Genomic DNA, 17,540 nt, shown 5'->3' with positions numbered 1-17,540 from the left:
AAACCCCATCTCGTTTATGTCAGTGATGCGGCCTGAGAACAATGGTCCAGGTGCTGCGATCTAAAGCGACTCTTGGTATAGTAAGTGGATTAGGGGGGAGGCGGTGTCAGTGGCAGGCACCCGCCCCTATTTATCTGCCGCGGAAACAGCAGAAACATCAGGACAAGGTCATTGTTAGTGTATGATGAACTTGCTTCTAGAGGGAAGAATGGGAACAACAAACACACAAAGAGGATGTCGCCTCAATATCGACGCTGTTTGGCCCGTCAGTTTCCACACTGAACAAAGGGGGATACGGACCAGTCAGAAACCAGGAAACGCAGTGTTGAGGGTAACATGTACACGGCTATAGGTCTAGCTAGAGCTTGTTCAAGCATCGCCCAACGCCTAATCCTACAAGTCTGATATTGGGAATCAGCCCCATGATCCTGACCAGTGCCCAAACTAAGCTAAAGCAGCTCATAATTCCTCGTCCATCTCCATCTGTTCGCCATTGCTCTGCCCGGTCGCCCCGGCTGGCGCTTCCTTCTTCGGCATTGTTGCTTCCTTGTCAATCATTTGCCGAGAAACAGCGACAATATTGTCCTCGATCAGCTGCTGGCCGACGTCCTCGAGATGCTTCTTGGGATCCAGCTTGCCAACGTAGCGTGTCTTGAGCTGCTCCTTCGTGAGCTCCGTCTCCTCCTTGACTCGCTTCTCATAGCCCTCGGCCAAGCTGACCAGCCGCTCCAAGTGCTCCTTGTTTTGCTGGCCGTCTGTCCGGAAGTCGTCCATCTCCAGCGCCTCGGTCCACACGTGCTTATGGAGGTTCATGAGCATGTTCTCTTCGAGTGCCGTCTTACGGTAGTTGATGCCGATCGAGTAGTAATGCCGGTTGAGGCCGTGGATAAGGGCTTGGATCGACGGTTTGTTGAGGTGGCCCAGGTTGGACGTGCTCTGGCGGGGCTCCTGGCCCAGCATAAGGGACTGAGGGTTGATAAGCCGGAACGCATCGATGACAACCTTCCCCTTGACAGATTGAATAGGATCGACGACCACGGCGACGGCGCGGGGTGTAAGCTGCTCAAAACTCTGCTGGGTGTTAATATCAACCGACGAGAGCCAGCAACCAAAGCCTGGATGCGAATGGTACCACCCGACGACGGACTCGGGCCTAGTAGGGCGGGCAAGTTAGCATATGCCAAAGACAGGGCCCACAGAGCGCATCGCCGGGGACGCCTCTCACCTTCCTGTTTGTCGAAGCATGTCCATCATCTTCATCTGGAAAACTGGGTCGACGGCTTCGACACTAACTCCCGTACCGCTTTGCGGCATGGCAAACACGTCCACCACTTTAACAGTGAAGTCATCGACAAACTCGCCCAGCATGAGACCCATGACCTCCATGGGAACACCGGCGCGGCCATGGCGGAGCATCTTGAGGAGGGCAAGGGAGGAAATGTACACGGTCTCGGAGTTGTCGATCAGGTTCGTGTTATCCTAACGAGCAAAATGAAACACAGTCAGCCTCCGCCCTCCAGTTCCAGGCCGTCGCTTCCTGATGGCGATGCAACATACCGTTCCTGGCGCGGCGCCTAAGCCCATGCCCGCACCACCAGACAACATGCTCCTGAACCGGTCCATTGTGTTGTTGGGCGATGGGAAAGATGTAATGGAAATTCAAGAAAAGAGGGCCTATGAGTAAATGATATCGTGGTCGTCTAACGTGTGGCCGCAAAAACGAGTCGGTGGGTGGAGGAGGCAGCTGAAGTTGGGAAAGCTCTTGCCAACAGCAGAAGGCGGATGTTGACGAAGCTCTGAGCAGCCTGACTGACTGCAGCTCCAGCCTCTGTGGCGCTGTGGCGGAACGGAAGAAAGCTAGTTACCTAATATGCACGTGACCAATGCCTCCCGTCGAAGAGACGGAGCTCGCAGCCTCGCATAGGCGGCTACACTCTGATTGGGTCCCTATTGTCCCCCCCATGTACAATAACCAATCAATAGGGGCCGCCTAGGTATTGTCAGTTGGGCTTTCCAGGGATGTGTAAGCCCAGCAGCCGTTTTGACTTTCTCTGCCTTCCCTTTTCCGCCTTCCCGCCTTTCCACTCACACACATTTACAAGCAGCTTTGCAGCCTCCCACCCACCACAGCAAGCAGATGAGAGAGTCAGTTGTCTCCAATCCCTTGGAGTGGTGATCTTCTACCTGTTACAAAGTGTTTCTACCTGACTGGTAACCAAAATCTCCCCTACAATCGCTTCTACGAGCAGAACAGAACCGTCCTCCCCCGCCCGAATCAACCCCCACCACACGGTGAAAGTGAGCCCTCACGATGTCCAACACCGATCCCGCGGGAGTCGATCGCGGCCAGCCTCTATATAATGTCGTGAACAATGACAAGAAGCGGGTTGCCTACTTCTACGATTCTGACATTGGCAACTATGCCTACGTTACTGGGCATCCGATGAAACCCCATCGCATCAGGCTGGCCCACAGCCTGGTGATGAACTACAACATCTACAAGTATCTGGAGATCTACGTGAGTCGCTACCTCCAATCCCCCAAGCCCTCTGGAGACAGACGTGCTTCATTCCCGCGTATTGCCCCGGCCCATCGTCTCCAGAATCCTGGCTGACCCAGCCGCGTCCAGCGCGCAAAACCTGCCGTTTTCGCCGAGATGACCCAATTCCACACGGACGAGTACATCGATTTCCTCCAGAAGGTCACCCCCGATAATATGGACAATTTCATGCGCGAGCAAGGAAAGTACAATGTCGGTGATGACTGTCCTGTCTTTGACGGGCTCTTCGAGTTCTGTGGCATCAGCGCCGGTGGCTCCATGGAGGGAGCTGCAAGACTCAACCGGCAGAAGTGCGACATCGCTGTCAACTGGGCGGGCGGCCTGCACCACGCCAAGAAGAGCGAAGCCAGCGGCTTTTGCTACGTCAATGGTTAGAAAAACCTGCTGCCACTTCTTCCCCCCCCCCCCACCCCACCCCCCCGGGTCTCCAGCGTTGCCTAACATGCCCCTCCTCAGACATCGTCCTCGCCATCATCGAGCTCTTGCGTTTCAAGAAACGAGTCCTCTATATAGATATTGATGTTCACCATGGAGATGGAGTCGAGGAAGCATTTTACACCACCGACCGGGTCATGACGGTGTCGTTCCACAAATATGGCGAGTACTTCCCTGGCACAGGCGAGTTGCGCGACATCGGTATCGGACCTGGCAAGAACTACGCCGTCAATTTCCCTCTCCGCGACGGAATTGACGACGCCTCCTACAAGACCATCTTCGAGCCCGTCATCGATGCCGTGATGCAGTATTACCAGCCCGAGGCCGTCGTCCTGCAATGCGGCGGCGACAGTCTCTCAGGCGATCGCTTGGGATGCTTCAACCTGAGCATGCACGGCCACGCGAACTGCGTCAATTTTGTTCGCAGCTTCAATCTGCCCACCCTCGTCCTCGGCGGCGGCGGCTACACCATGAGAAACGTGGCGCGAACCTGGGCATACGAAACCGGCCGACTTGTTGGCGTCGAGATGGACTCAACGCTGCCATACAATGAGTACTACGATGTGAGTATCGGACCATCGTGGATTTGCATCTCCAAAAGCGACTAACACGGGAGTAACAGTATTACGGGCCCGACTACGAGCTTGACGTACGCTCCTCGAATATGGAGAATGCGAACAGCTACGAGTACCTCGAGAAGATCAAGATCGCAGTCATAGAAAATCTCAAGAAGACGGCACCCGTGCCGTCCGTTCAGATGCAGGACGTCCCCCGACACGGGCTAGGACTTACAGACGAGGAGGAGGCCGAGCTCGACGACCTCAACGAAGACGAGAATAAGGACGTGCGCATGACGCAACGGCAGTGGGAGAAGAGCATTGCCCGGCAAGACGAGTATGAGGATAGCGACGACGAAGACATGGCGCATGCCAACGGAGTCCACAAGACCAATGGCCGCACTCGGCGGTCTATCCTCGACTACCGCAACCCCCATGCCGCCGACATGGACATGGACAGCGGCATGGCAACGCCGGTTCGAAACGGCGATGGCCCTGCAGAAGAGGCACAGGAAGCGGACGAGACCATGGTGGATGACGACCTTGCCGATGAGCCGCAGACCGAAACCGCCGATAAGGACGATGAGGTTGCGAAGGAAGCGGCTATCATCAATGACGACGACGGGGACGTTGACATGGACGAGGCAGGCGACGAGCCTCAAGAAACTGCCATCAAGAGCGAGGACGTAGATGCTCTCCCGTCCCCCCAGCTCGAGAGGAGGCGGACACCTGTCGCCGACACGTCCAGAGGATCCCCCGATGCGGAGTCGCCGAAGGAGAATAATAAATCTGCGGCCGCGTCTCCCCCGGCCTCAGCCAACGGCGACGGACCCCAAGCGGTAGAGGAGAGCGTGGAGGTGTCCGATAAGATGGAAATGGACGATCGGGGAGGCAGTAAGGATGCCGACGACGAGGGCAGTCCTAGCGAGGCGCAGAGGTCTTAGAGAGACGGCTCCATGCCATCTAGCTCGGGTGCATCCAGTAGCACCATTGCATGAGAGGCGTCTGCGGAGTTAAACGGTGCCGTTCCAAGGACTGGGGCCAAGGGCGCGGGAGACGGCGCCATCAAGGGTTTTTTTCTTTCTCTTTTTCTTCTCAATCTTTCTTTTTTTAAGGGATCGTGCTTCCTTTGCTACAGCGTATGTTATATGAGGATAGGTACTACTCAGCTACTATGTATACCATTTTCATTGAGCAGCACCATCCCCTTAGGGTTCCATATTTATTATTCCCGATCTCTCGCAATGCCACCCCCACCGTAGTAGATGCGCATATGCCGCCAGCCGCCTCCCCACGCGCTCTGTGACTGGCGGAGTTGACATGCTCATGCCCTATCCCCGCAAGGATGAAATCGGATTACATGTAATCTGTAGATTTGGCCGATCTGATTTGATAAGATCTTTATCCCCGTCCACGAGCATTGGCCTGCAGGTATCCGGCAGGCAAAACTGCCACATGGGGGATCATCCTTGGCAGCGACACCTGACCTCGTCTTTGGAAATTTCGAGCCTCTTTCGTTCTGCTGCTCTTGGCCGCATTTCTTATGGATTCCTCATTATAGTAGCGTCTCAATCGACCCCATGGACAGCAAGATCGGGGTTACCCCGACTCCGGGGTTGGACAAGGTAGCTACGGGAACGGCCCGAAAACGTTGGACGAAGCCGGTTATCGTGGCTACGCTAGGCCTAGTTGCCTTCGCATCCCTCACGAACAGCACCCGGGGATGGATCCCGACCTCGTTGGCGGAGACGCCCATGCCCGGACCGCAGGAAAAAGACCTGGGATGGATTGACATCGAGCCGAGCCGGTCGATCGAGTGGCACAGGTGTTTCGACGGCAGGTACGACTGCGCCCGACTCGACGTCCCCATGGACTGGCTGGATCCCACCGACGACCAGCGCGTCGTGCTCGCCATCATCCGCCTGCAGGCGACCAACTCCACGGGGAGGCCCTACGGGGGACCCGTGTTCTTCAACCCCGGCGGCCCCGGCGGCTCCGGCATCTGGTCTCTGAGAGACCACGGGAAGCTCCTGCAGACCATCGTCGGCGACAACCACGACATCGTCTCGTTCGATCCCCGCGGGATCGGCGCCTCCGTGCCAAGGATAGAGTGCTGGGACACCATCCAGAGCCGGCAGATCTGGGGCCTGCAGGAGGTGGGCGTGGTTGATTCGCACCCCGGCGTCCTGTACGATGCCTACGCCCGTGCCACGGCCCTCTCGCAGGCCTGCGAGGCCAACGTGAACGGCTCGGGTATCCTGCGTCACAGCAGCACGGCATACCACGCCCGGGACATGTTGGAGATCCTGAACCAGATGGGCGAGGCGAAGCTCAAGTACTGGGGGTTCAGCTACGGGACCGTTCTCGGGGGGACTTTTGCCTCGATGTACCCCGACAAGGTCGAGAGGATGGTCAGCGATGGTGAGGAGGACCGCCGACCTCTCGAACCTTTTCTTCTAGCAGCTTGCTGACGTGTGTTAGGTAACGTGGACTACGAGGAATGGTACCACGGGTCATACATCAACTTCCTCCACGATACCGATCGGGTAATGGAAGCCTTTTATGACCTCTGCCATCTCGCGGGGCCGGTGAAATGCCTCTTCCATGCGCCGTCGCCCGCGGAGATCAAAGACCGGCTCGACACCCTCCTCGCCAAACTCAGGATCAACCCCGTCATCATCCCCGCCTCTGATCTCGGCCCCGAGATGCCCGAGCTCGTCACGTACTCCCGAGTCAAGAAGATGATCTCGACAACCCTCTACCAGCCCGTGCTCATGTTCCGCCGCACAGCTTCAGTCCTCGCCGCGCTAGAGTCAGGCGACGGCAGACCCTTCTACGAGTACCGCCTCGCGGGCTCGACGCCAACTTCCCTCTGCTCCCTGGAAACGATCCCGCCGACCATCCCAATCACCGGCCCGGAGGAGGCAACCGAGGACGCCTTCCCCGCCATAATGTGCAGCGACCTCGACCCAGTGACCGACACAGTCTCGGAGCTCGAGGAATACGCCGCCCGCCTGCAGGCGATCAGCTCCGCCGCGGGCGCCGTCAACATCCTGTTTCGGCTCGCGTGCGTCGGGCGCCGCGTGCGGCCCAAGTGGCGGTTCGACGGCCCCTTCGGCGGTTCGACGGCCCACCCGATCCTGTTCGTCGCCAACGCCGCCGACAACGTCAGCCCGCTGGTCAGCGCGAGGAACAACTCGGCGCGGTTTCCCCGGTCGGCGGTGCTGGTGCAGAACTCGTACGGCCACACCAGCCTGTCGGCCGCGTCGGCGTGCACGGCTAGGCATGTGCGGGATTACTTCCAGCGGGGCGTCCTGCCGCCGGAGAGGGGCGCTACATGCGAGCCTGATGTTCAGCCGTTTGGGGAAGAGGAAGAGGAGGAGGTGGTGGGTGCGGAGGCCGGGCAGGGCGAGGATGCCGAGTTGGCGTGGGCTGTGCGGGAACTCGCCAAGGAGCCGAGGTGGGGTGCGATGTTGAGGCCTCCTTCCTTGTAGGGGCTGCTGCTCTTGGTCTGGGAGGCGTCAGGGGTGAGACTCGCTTTTCCAAGGGTTCCTGTTATTGCCTTTACTACCAAGGCCTGCCGCACCTCCAAGGCATTGGATTGGCTGGTCGACGAATTACGTGCTTGTCGATCATTGATATGATCTTCTCATGGACTTGTTGGTTCCGACTCGCCTCATCATACCTTGATGAGCACGCGTCTTATCAGATCTCTGGGCGACTACAGTTTCCCGGCCCTCGAATCAGGGAAGGGCTGGCCCAAGAAAATGGGCAACAACCAACTCGTTTGAGAATGAGAGGCTTGCCAGGTGGCTTAATGCAAGTAGCAGCTGGTTTCTCGGCTGCTGTTGAAACAATATGTTTCGCTCGGGCTTACCCCTGAAAAGGTTCACGATACCAGCAGCATGGCGTCTGATTATATACCCCGTTTCTGCCTCTTCTGCTCCCCCTTCCGCGTTTACTCTGGACTCTTACAGCTAGTGGCTGGGAATAAAAGACATAATTAATTGTTCTCGATTTGAAGATTTGTTAATACAATAACTTGCTGAAAAAGAAGATGGAAGGAAAAACAAACATATCATTGCAACCATATCACCGTACTATCCAAGGGAATAAACCAAGAAACAACAGAAAGGGGCTAAGAGCCCAAGAGGAAAAGCAAAAACAAGCTGAATCCAATCCAATCCCCGCGCCCAACCTACTCCATATCGCTAAGCACGGAAAACCTCGACCCGCTATCCAACGACACCCGCGACGCCTTGACGGCGGGCGAGCTGGGGGGTCCCAACCCCTGCTCGGCGGCCCTGCCGCGCAAGCTCTCGACGGACCGTGCGTCCATCCACGACCGCGCGTACGCCGCCGAAGTTGCGGTCGAGCCGGCGGCGTTGCGCGGGAGGCGCTTCAGCTGCCGGACGCCGACGACGCGCTCCCAGCCCTCCTCCTCCTCGTCGGGGAGCTCGGGCGGGGCGTCGTTGGTGCAGACGAGCTGGTCGTAGATCTCGTGGATGTCGTGGCCGTGGTCGAGGAGGCACTTGATCTCGTGCACGTCGTGGTTGCAGGCCAGGAGGTCCTGGATCTTGCGGACGACGCGGAAGGATTCGCCCGACAGGATGGGGTCGTTCCAGTGGAAGTCTTTGAATGGCGATAGGTACCGCGGCGGGATGCGCATGGTGGCGCCCAGCTTGAGGTACGAGGGCTTGCGCAGCGGGCTGCTCTCGTCGTCGAGCCTGAGGAGGCCCATGGTGTCTGGGTTGGCCGGGGTCGGGTGGATGGGCATGTAGCCTGCGCGGATGTCCGCCCTCTTCTCTGCGAGATCTGTGCTGGAGAAGGAGGTCAACTGTAATGAGGGATGGGAGCACCCGCGTTTGGTTGATCTTGTGGTTAGCCAGATAGATCCCTTCACGGTAAGTCGCGGAGGACGGGGGTTTGTTCCTGACCATTAAGCACTCCACATTGAGCCGTCCGTGAGAAATCACTAGAACCGGGTGGTTGTAGCTCTCTGGATTCACATCATTTCTCGGCAGGGGTTTTAACCCCAGTTGGGCCAACTGGTCCAACTTTTTTAGCCACAAGATTTGGCCCGGGAGATAGGATTTTAAACACTCAGACTCGTTCTTGCAGACGGCGGGAGTGCTCATGGATGATAAACCTGAGCGAGGAGGACTCATTGGGAGCGGCTGTGGAGAAGGTGCTGTAGATCATGGAGGATGTTGCCATGCTGCCATGCATGCTCAGAAAGGGGAGAGCATCTATAGTATTTATAGTGCTGGGGGGCAGTTACATGCCTCGTCCGCGTCGACGTTGTGATAAAGTAACAGCCGCATTAATGCTGTGGCACTCCTGTGATCCGTGTTACTCGGGCATCGACTGGTCTTTGGCTGGGGCATCTGGGCCAGCTCGACCGTGAAACGTCGGGGAGGCTTGGAGCCGCGCCTGGGTTGAGGGGGGGCAAACTTGAAATATCGCAGACTGCTGAAGCTTGACCCAGACAAAGGAGGATGACCAAATTTGTCGACTTGTCACTTGGATGGATGGGGGGAATGGAGTAACCTCAGCCTAATTATTAACTACATATCAGATCTCAGAATGCTTACAAAAAAAGTCACGAAATCTGGTGTAACAGATAAAGAAAAGGTTTCGATCAGACACTTGGAGGTATTGTCATGAGCGTACATTGTATCCGCGATGCCAGGAAACTCTGAGCATAAAGGAGAGTCGGAGAATAAAGGCCGTTACGCAGCATAGCCACCTCGACGGCAAGAGTACCCGTTGATAGATTCGACATATCATTTTCTCTTCTCTGCGCGGTTGAAGAGTTGGTTCAGCATATTGACTCAAGGGATGGAGCTCAAGCTCCCAGTTTCGAGTGGGCCTCAAACCGCGCAAAGCTCTCTCTTAACTCGTAATGATTTCATGATGAATTATGCTCATTGGCGACATATGATATGATACGACTTGATACACGCGTAGTCACAACGGGGGCGGAAAGAGAAGTACTTGTAAATGTCTAATTATATTCTTGGATTTAGTCTTAACCCTAAACTGTTCTTGATGCTGCCAACGTCTTCCACCGTCACCATTTATTTGTATACAATTAGAGATCTCCCTTTATCGATATATACATACAATAGCCGGCAGGCCAGCCTTTCATCCCATCCCTCGGCGCCCTCTTGTTTGTTTGTTTGTTTGTTCAAAACGGTCCACAGGCGGTTAAATCAGACATCTGGGCAACCAAGATCGGCTTCTGGCTTGACTGGCATGTATTAAATAGGCCAGATTTATCAAGGGATATATACAAGGCACTACCATCATCTTATGATTATTATACATGATTACATATGCGATCGACCAACCCGGGAAACAGAGGGATGGGATCTTGAAGGTTCTGATCATCTGTGCTCCACGTCCATGGCACCAAGGACGGGGTTGCATCCACTGTCCAAACCCATACTCCCCCGGTGATCTCCTAGTCTAAGCTTGAGGCTGGCGCTGTATCCGTCTAAACTGAAACCGCGTGCCCCTCTCCTCCTTGGTAGAAAAAAAGGTACAGAGGAAGAAGTGGTACAGGGGCACACACACACACACTCTCTCTCTCCACGGCAGCTCGCTCAGTTCTGCGAGTAGCAGTAAAAGTTCTCATTGTCGTACTGCTCGGCACGGCACGTGGCGCTCGCGGTGTCGTGGCCGAGGTAGATCATGGCGGCGCCGTCGATGCCGATGTTGGTCCCCTTGGCGGTGGTGGCGACGCAGTCCTCGAACCAGATGTCGTCAAACCGCGGGAACGCCACCTGGCCGTCGGCGTCGTCAAAGTCCTCGATGATCCAGTCGGCGTCCAGGCGGCAGAGCTCGGGCCCGTTGTTTAGCACGAGCGTGAGGCTGTAGTCGCGGTTGTAGTTGGTCATCACGCTGTTGTGCCGGGTTAGCTATTTCTTGGTTCTGTGACTTGGTCGGGTGTTTGGGGGAGGGGGAGTGGAGAAGGGAGTTCCAATATGGGCGGGGGAGAAGCCGCTACGGACATTTTGGCATTTGTCGGCGAGGACGTCGTGATGTTGACGTCAATCCAGTCACCGGGTTTCACAGGGAACCCGGATATTGAGTACGATGCATTCGGCACCCATTCCCACCATGCAGAGGCACTCTGTCCGCCATTGGAATTGACCTAACGGGGGCGGGGTAAGCAAAACTGAGCGGTCGCAACACAGGAGGGCGGAGAGTAAACACACCACCGTGCTCGTCCCGGCTTGCAAGAGACTGTTTTGGCACGAGGCGCCGTCAATGCCGATCCAGGCGGCGGCAAACTGCGGGATGGACTCGGACGGCCGGATGGTCAGCGAGGGCGTGGAGAAGACGCCGGACACGCCGGTGATGGGGTTTGCGGCGGTGGTGTGCTGCGACACGCCGCACCAGTTGTCGCTGTAGCTGACGGCGGCCCTCTTTCCGGGGCGGGGGCGGGACCGGGACAGTGGCGAGCTCGAGTTGCGGTGGTGGTGCGATCTCGGGGGGATCGGCAGGAACTCGAGGCCCGAGGTATCCACTTGCTTGCCCGCGTGGACGGCTGTGGCCGAGAATGTCAGTTCGGCCGCCGCCGTCCAGGCGAGGATCGAGGGGACGAGGAGGGCGAAGGCGTGAGACTTCATCGCGACAGAGCGGCTTCTGCCGTTCGAACAGCAAATGATGACTCTGGGGGGGGAAGGAGGAGGGCGAGGGCAGCAGCGGCAGTGGCATCTGGGCTGGCGTTGTGTTCCGGGACCATGTCCGATTTATCAGGCTTGACTGGGCGCGCCACACACTCCAACGAGCCCATCCGGTCCAGGCTTTTTCATGCTACTGCTGCACTACTGCGCAGTAATGTCAGTGTGTGGTGCCCTGTTCCATGGGTTCCGACCACATTGCAGTCTTTGCTCGATTTCAGATTCCAATAGTCTGGCAGAAAGTCGGGGTTGCTGGGGGAGCTAACCCACCAGCGTTGTATTCTGGATTTAAGCGAGCGAGCCAGAGTTGTGAAAGGCCAGGTTGGGTTGTCTTGGCCCCAGCTCCGTTTCCAAAAATAATTGCACAATTACGGCTAGGAAGGCCCGATGTGGGGCCCCCCCTGGTTTTGATGCCCTCTCCCCAGCTCGGAGCTCGGCCTTATTAACGTAGTAATAACGCCACCGTCCTCGAGACCTGGTATTTGGGAAAACCCATGTGAGCCTCATATCCCGAGCAATCGTATCTCGAGCAATCGTATCCCGAGCCTTGAAGGACTGGGTTGGGACATCTCTCTCTCCCTCCGGCGCTCCTTCTGGGCTAACCATGTTTGCCCACCATCTTCCACCACGGCCTACGACGGCTTCAAACGCAGAATTCGAGACGGCCATATATGCAAGTAGCCCTGGCCTCAGAAATGGACCAGACGATAGGGATACCAAGCGTGTCGAGCCTATTGGCAAACGGATAATACGACTTTGGAATCGTCTGATGGACTGACGCCTCAAAAGAGGCAAGAAACTTGCAAAACCACTATCTAGTCGTAGACCTTGTCCCCGCCCCAGAAGAGATTTGAAGAAGGCAGACCTAAATCACACCGACCCCACGCGAACGCGGTTGAATCGAACATATCACACCAAAAGCTTCCCCCAACCCGACTCCCTTCACTCCGGCTTGTCCTCCGGCTCCTCCTTCTTATCATCCTTCGTCTTCCTCAAGCACGGACCCCACGGCTTAGCAGTAGCCTGCGCGCCCCCCGCCCCCGTCGGGAACCCGGGGAACCCACCAGTCGGGAACGGCATGCCAGGCGGGAAGGCCCCCGTGGGGAACGGCACGCCGGGCGGGAAGCCGGTGAAGTTGGCCGGGAATGGCGGCATGCCGCCCATGCCGCCGTTGCTGCTCTTGCCGCCTTCCTTGTACAGGTGCGCCGCCTCCATGGCCATGTCGTCGTAGTCGGCCGTCGTGTTGATGCCGATCGTGATCCACATGAGCAGGCCGTCGTTGGCGTCGTCGCCGAGCCGGATGTAGTCGAGGAACGGGTCGTAGTCCGCCGTCGCCTCGTCGGCTGTCAAGAAGTCTCCCACGTTGGTCGTCCGCTGGGCCGTGTTGGAAATGTACGGCTCCAGGCTCTCGACTGCGTCATTGAGCTCCTGCGCAGAGGGGGAGAAAGTGGGGGGGTCAGTCAGTTTGATTTCAAGGTCCCCTGTCCGCCCGTGGAAACTAATTTATAACAACAACCTACCTGGTCGAAATAGATCTGGCCAATGTGGTTGACAGTGCCGCCGGTGTACGTACCGTTGGGGAGGATCTTGCCGCCACGCCGGGTCACGACGTGGATGTGGATGGTGCGGCCGACGTAGTGGCCCGGGTAGATCGAGTCGAACTGGGTGACGCCGTCCTTGTCGGTGGACTGCACGCCGCGGCAGAAGGTGGTGTTGAGGTCGCCCTGGCCGGCGCCCCCGACGCCTGAGTACGAGCCCGTGGCGTTGGAGTGCCACACGTCGACGAGCATGTTGGGCACGGGCTCGCACGTCTCGATGTCGATAAACTGGATGTCCAGGTGGATCGGCACCCCGGCCTGGCCCTCGGTGATGTTGCTGCGGATGTGCTCGCCCGCCACAAAGTACGGCCCGATGATGGTCTCGGGCGTAAGTGCCGTCGTCGCGTTGGACGTGAAGATGACCGACTCCTCAGTGGAGAGTTCATACTCGACCGAGGCACCCTGGTCGTGGCACGTGTTGAGCCAGGCGTCGAGGGCGTCTTGGTCGCGACGCGCAATCATGGGCTCTAATTACAGAAAATATATGTGTATCAGCCTTAGGTTCAATGACGAAACGAGATGGTCCAAATTTCTAGGCTCCCACGATAAATCGGCTCCAGTACTCACTGTCGACGATGCCACGCTTCTCGCGGAGGAGCTGAGCCGTCATCGACCGGCGAGCAGCCGACCGCGCCTGGAGGGAGCGGTGCTTGGGCTTGGCCGCGCACTGTTGCGTGACGCGCTTGGAATGGGCAATCGCAAGGTCTCGCTCGGCAATGCTCTTCTTGACCTTCTGGACGGAGTGGGTCTCGCCCGGATGGGCCAGGACACCGCCGAGGATGGACGAGCCCGCCAAGAGGGCAGCCAACAAAGATTGGAGCTTTGCCATGGTCGTGGAGATGCCTAGGGATTGCCTTGCGAACGTTATTCTCAGTCGGCTAGCTTCCGGAACCACATCACCAGCAAGGGATCGAGCGGTTCACTTGTGGTCTATTTTATACCATTGATCATTGCTCGTGTAATTGGGCACTGGGGCACTAGTCTTCTTGGCCGGTTGGAACGTTCCTCTAACCAAGGCTTACGATTACCATTACGTGGACCGATATTGAAGGCAGGTCCAGGAGGCTCTTTCCCGGCAGATGCCCATCTAATCCCTCCACGGTCCTGCCCGATCGGCACGGGATGTGGGGTGAAATCGGTCAAGATCAGGGGTCCGGGAGAAATAACGCTATAATTACCTTATAATTATGTTACATGGCCACCCAAGGAATTGTCCGCGTAATTATCTGCGGAACGACACTTTTGCGTTCGATATAGAAATTGTTTCGACAGTCTAATCCAATCGGCAACCGGATCAAGTGGGGACGACGCTGGTAACTTTTCCGCAATGGTCATCTCGAAACCATTGCCTGCTCCATGGTTGGCCAGGGATGTCAAATCAACTTCCCTACACCTGAAGAACAATAACCGATCAAGCTGGCCGGGCGCCAGGATGGTGGCAAAAGCGATGGAAGGCTCATTGGAAGATTCTGAGGAGATATTAACACGGAAGCAGGAACGCCGGGTTCTGTAACCGGGAATCCAGGAAGCACGAATCCAGGAAGCACCATTGTCGACAAGAAGTGCCGTACTAGGATTCTATCATATGGTGAGATCGGAGCTGTCAACGCCAAGCTTTGCAGTTCCAAACTGAAAGGCGGTAATCAACTTGTAAGAAAGAGAAATTAATCAGTTAATTGATTGTTCGGTTTTTTTTCCCTAACACCAAACACGTGGTTCTTAGGCCTTCCTATCCAACTGTCTAAGAGCGTCGAGGACATCGAGGGCATCGATATGCAACTGATTTTGCTACAGCATCAGGGCTCTGAGGTATAGTGTAGAGATTCAAACTCTACAAGAGGATGTGCCAAGACAATGCTTAGATTATAACAACTACGACTTGCATCTGGCTGGAAGCATCTAATTAGGACCCCTCACTATGAAGGAAGTTGAAAAGGAGGTGAAAAGCGCGGTAGTTGCCCCATGAACCAATCGTAAATCATAAGAGTGGGCGTATCAACATCAACGGTAAGATCCCAATTGGATGGCTACTAGCAAGTGGCGAAGGTCTTACGCACCGTCCATTTCGCGCAACCGTCCTCGATTTGGTACATTATTAATGATCCAAAAGTCATTGGTGGGAGATTCTCCAGATCAATCTAATACACGTGGTTATGGTTCGGCTCGCGGGAGCGCTGATTTAGCCTCATTAAAGAGAACGAGGAGAAGTTGACATGATCGCCCTCCAGTTCGTTCAGCGCTGTCTGAAGACGACTCTGCAACCTGGGTAAACGCAAACGAGAATTGCGTGGCTGAGGGGAGCGTTGCAGTCGTCGGTAGATTGCGGCAGATTTTCCATTAGAACACGCTCCTCTAAGGGGTATCTGATGGAGATGATCTACCCTAGATCCAGATCCTAGGTCGTTGGAGCCCGGTGAGGGTGCTAGATTATGTAATTACCATATCATGCTTGGGCATGTGGAGTTGTGATGCTTGACGAAATCTAGAAGAATCTCCTTTCTCCAGTTGGGAATGTCATCTTGCATGGGCAAGTCTGGGGGGTGTTTCGGGCCGGCCCTAGGCAACTTTGGATTGGATGCAAAAGGGTTCAGGGTATTAACTTTGATCCTGTCTTCGAGTACCTATCATCACTAAATTATATAGGTATGTAAGACCTTATAACTAATTGACAACACCTTCAAGCGTACAGCCACTGCTACATATAATTATATTAGGACAGAGAAGACCAAAGCAAGTCAAGATGGAATGAAACAAGCCAGAGATAAAAATAAAACAAAAACCCACATAAAGGTCAGTACACCTCTCAATTATGTCAATAAAGCAAGGAAGGCAAAAATGTCGGAAGACAAAAGGAAAGTGACAAGAGCGACAAGATTCAGACTTGGTCACAAATGCTGCCATCCTCTGTGCAGAATTATTCGACGACAAGTTCCCACGTGGATCGTGTTAGGATTGTTGTGAGCCACTCAAATTGCCCTCACAATGGCTGCCTGTTGGTGATTGGCAAGGCTGATTAAGATGTCAGTCTGTTGGCCAGCTTCTGCGACCCAACTCCAAGCGACCCATCTCAACCCCACCTCTGGAGGCCGTCGTACTTCTTCCAGGAAACTCGTCGGTCATGTATTGTATTGTGGTTGTTCCTCCTATTTCCTCCTCTTGGTTGCAATCTGGTTTCAATATTCGCAAAAATGCCCGGGGTAACGGCCGCAAACCTCCCAGGACGAAGATCGAGAAGATCGAGAAAAGAGCGGTCGGGCCGCTCCAGACCCTCGGCGCACTTAACCCTAGCTGGGAATATCATGCGGCTGCCGGAGAAAAAAGAGCCGGACAATACCGGATTGAGTGACGGGTGTTACGGTCATCCCGTCGTGATTCTCTCCCCTGAGGAATCCGACGGGAAGGTTGTCATCCTTATTGTACTTCAACCTTCCCTCCCCAGTCCTCATGAACAGACAGACTTACTCCCTCAGATAACATCCTTCAGAGAAGTGGATCTTTCTGTGAAGCATGCGCACAGCCGCACAGTAAGACTGGAGTATCTTCCCATCCATCCGTCCTCGACTCACCCAGACAATGGCACCCTCCTTTATCTTCGAGAAGGCCGGTCCCTACCCAAGAAATCCTACATCAATACCAAGGCGCCGTACACCTTACCGTTCTCCATGCTGGAGATCTACGTCCGCTGCGGCAAAGATTTCGGCCTGACGGAGGCGTCGTACCAAGACCTGGCCGATTACATCCAACGCACCCACACGATCTCCCCGACTACAAGTCCGACCTCGGAAAACAGATTGTCGCGACCACTCCCTTCGACTTCTCGTCCCACCGAAACCGACGGCTTGATGCACGGCATCCAGTGGCATCACGTCAGCGAATACGCGCGTCGGTCTCGACAATCTTTCGAGCCGGGGGCCCTCCAGAGCACCTCCTACGGCACCATCCCCGATCCGAGCACCTCCGTATGCCACCAGGCGAGTCTGCCCCGCGGCTCCCAGAGCCTTCCAATCTGGAACACAGCGCCGTCCCCGATCTCCAAGCAGTCCAGGGTCAGACCAGTCGTATCCTTCTTCTGGTCCTACTGGAGTCGCTTTGCGGGCCTCTTGTTTGGCTTGATTTTGGCTGCGGCCATCATTGGCACCGTCTCCTACGGGCTATACCGAGTTGGGGTACTGGCGGTCGAGGCTGCAAAGGGGGCTGTTGATGCGGTGAAGGGAACTTGGAAGAGTGCCTGTGAATGGGCCAGGGGCCATCTTGGGGTTTTGGCAATCGCGAGAGGATACGTGTAATCAACAACTCCCCTCTCTCCCATCCCCTGAGCTGGCGAAGATTGCATGACCAAGCCATGGGGGAAGTGGAGATCACAGAGAGCAGAGCACAGTGGAACTGCGAAGTGGAGGACTGGAGAGTGCCGGTTAATCAAGCTCTTGTATTGCCCTGGCCCTGGATGTTTGAGCCAGATCAAATAATAGTGTGTTGCACTCCTTCTAATTACATGTGGTTTTCATCAAATATTCTAGACGTCAGGACAGGCATCAGGACAGTTATATCTGCAACTCAAAGTGTCACGCAAGCAGAGGCTACCTTAGAACCACAGGGACTCAACTGCGGTCGTCAAGATGGTCATTTTGGAAGCCAACAATGCAACCATCAATCAGAAATACGCCGGCTTCTGCTCCTGGCTTGGTTTAATTAGCTGCTT

At 55.8% G+C, this 17,540-nt stretch overlaps 7 protein-coding genes across 7 annotated transcripts; 3 read left to right on the top strand and 4 right to left on the bottom strand.

Annotated features, from left to right (window-relative positions):
* Window positions 1-223: 223 nt before the first annotated feature.
* Window positions 224-1,795, bottom strand: QBC33DRAFT_550421 (Mov34/MPN/PAD-1 family protein). The gene is made up of 3 exons (XM_060429081.1): window positions 1,558-1,795; window positions 1,226-1,479; window positions 224-1,153 (listed from the first exon to the last, which is right to left on the bottom strand). The coding sequence occupies exons 1-3, from the start codon at window positions 1,621-1,623 to the stop codon at window positions 460-462; spliced, it is 1,014 nt and encodes a 337-aa protein (XP_060279328.1). The 5' UTR covers window positions 1,624-1,795; the 3' UTR covers window positions 224-459.
* A 203-nt stretch (window positions 1,796-1,998) lies between these two features.
* Window positions 1,999-4,779, top strand: QBC33DRAFT_480191 (histone deacetylase). The gene is made up of 4 exons (XM_060425325.1): window positions 1,999-2,518; window positions 2,630-2,930; window positions 3,017-3,558; window positions 3,618-4,779. Exons 1-4 carry the CDS (start codon window positions 2,312-2,314, stop codon window positions 4,494-4,496), a joined length of 1,929 nt encoding a protein of 642 aa, XP_060279327.1. The 5' UTR covers window positions 1,999-2,311; the 3' UTR covers window positions 4,497-4,779.
* A 216-nt stretch (window positions 4,780-4,995) lies between these two features.
* On the top strand, window positions 4,996-7,328 carry QBC33DRAFT_249766 (Alpha/Beta hydrolase protein). The gene is made up of 2 exons (XM_060422988.1): window positions 4,996-5,973; window positions 6,034-7,328. The coding sequence occupies exons 1-2, from the start codon at window positions 5,133-5,135 to the stop codon at window positions 7,044-7,046; spliced, it is 1,854 nt and encodes a 617-aa protein (XP_060279326.1). The 5' UTR covers window positions 4,996-5,132; the 3' UTR covers window positions 7,047-7,328.
* A 2,381-nt stretch (window positions 7,329-9,709) lies between these two features.
* QBC33DRAFT_249739 (uncharacterized protein) lies at window positions 9,710-10,116 on the bottom strand. The gene has a single exon (XM_060422987.1). It carries the CDS (start codon window positions 9,982-9,984, stop codon window positions 9,763-9,765), a length of 222 nt encoding a protein of 73 aa, XP_060279325.1. The 5' UTR covers window positions 9,985-10,116; the 3' UTR covers window positions 9,710-9,762.
* On the bottom strand, window positions 9,793-11,595 carry QBC33DRAFT_550412 (protease). The gene is made up of 3 exons (XM_060429080.1): window positions 10,776-11,595; window positions 10,569-10,711; window positions 9,793-10,458 (listed from the first exon to the last, which is right to left on the bottom strand). The coding sequence occupies exons 1-3, from the start codon at window positions 11,187-11,189 to the stop codon at window positions 10,161-10,163; spliced, it is 855 nt and encodes a 284-aa protein (XP_060279324.1). The 5' UTR covers window positions 11,190-11,595; the 3' UTR covers window positions 9,793-10,160.
* A 456-nt stretch (window positions 11,596-12,051) lies between these two features.
* QBC33DRAFT_499860 (Intradiol ring-cleavage dioxygenase) lies at window positions 12,052-13,681 on the bottom strand. The gene is made up of 3 exons (XM_060425659.1): window positions 13,409-13,681; window positions 12,764-13,308; window positions 12,052-12,671 (listed from the first exon to the last, which is right to left on the bottom strand). The coding sequence occupies exons 1-3, from the start codon at window positions 13,668-13,670 to the stop codon at window positions 12,186-12,188; spliced, it is 1,293 nt and encodes a 430-aa protein (XP_060279323.1). The 5' UTR covers window positions 13,671-13,681; the 3' UTR covers window positions 12,052-12,185.
* A 2,071-nt stretch (window positions 13,682-15,752) lies between these two features.
* QBC33DRAFT_550406 (uncharacterized protein) lies at window positions 15,753-17,439 on the top strand. Its single transcript, XM_060429079.1, has 3 exons — window positions 15,753-15,798; window positions 15,867-16,257; window positions 16,312-17,439. Exons 2-3 carry the CDS (start codon window positions 16,030-16,032, stop codon window positions 17,125-17,127), a joined length of 1,044 nt encoding a protein of 347 aa, XP_060279322.1. The 5' UTR covers window positions 15,753-15,798; window positions 15,867-16,029; the 3' UTR covers window positions 17,128-17,439.
* The last annotated feature ends 101 nt before the right edge of the window (window positions 17,440-17,540 follow it).

This window comes from Phialemonium atrogriseum (genome assembly GCF_030411735.1).
Source record: "Phialemonium atrogriseum strain 8032-3 unplaced genomic scaffold QBC33scaffold_34, whole genome shotgun sequence".
NCBI lineage: Eukaryota > Fungi > Ascomycota > Sordariomycetes > Cephalothecales > Cephalothecaceae > Phialemonium > Phialemonium atrogriseum.
Note: the sequence above shows the minus strand (reverse complement) of the source record. Positions and strands in the feature narration are given on the sequence as shown.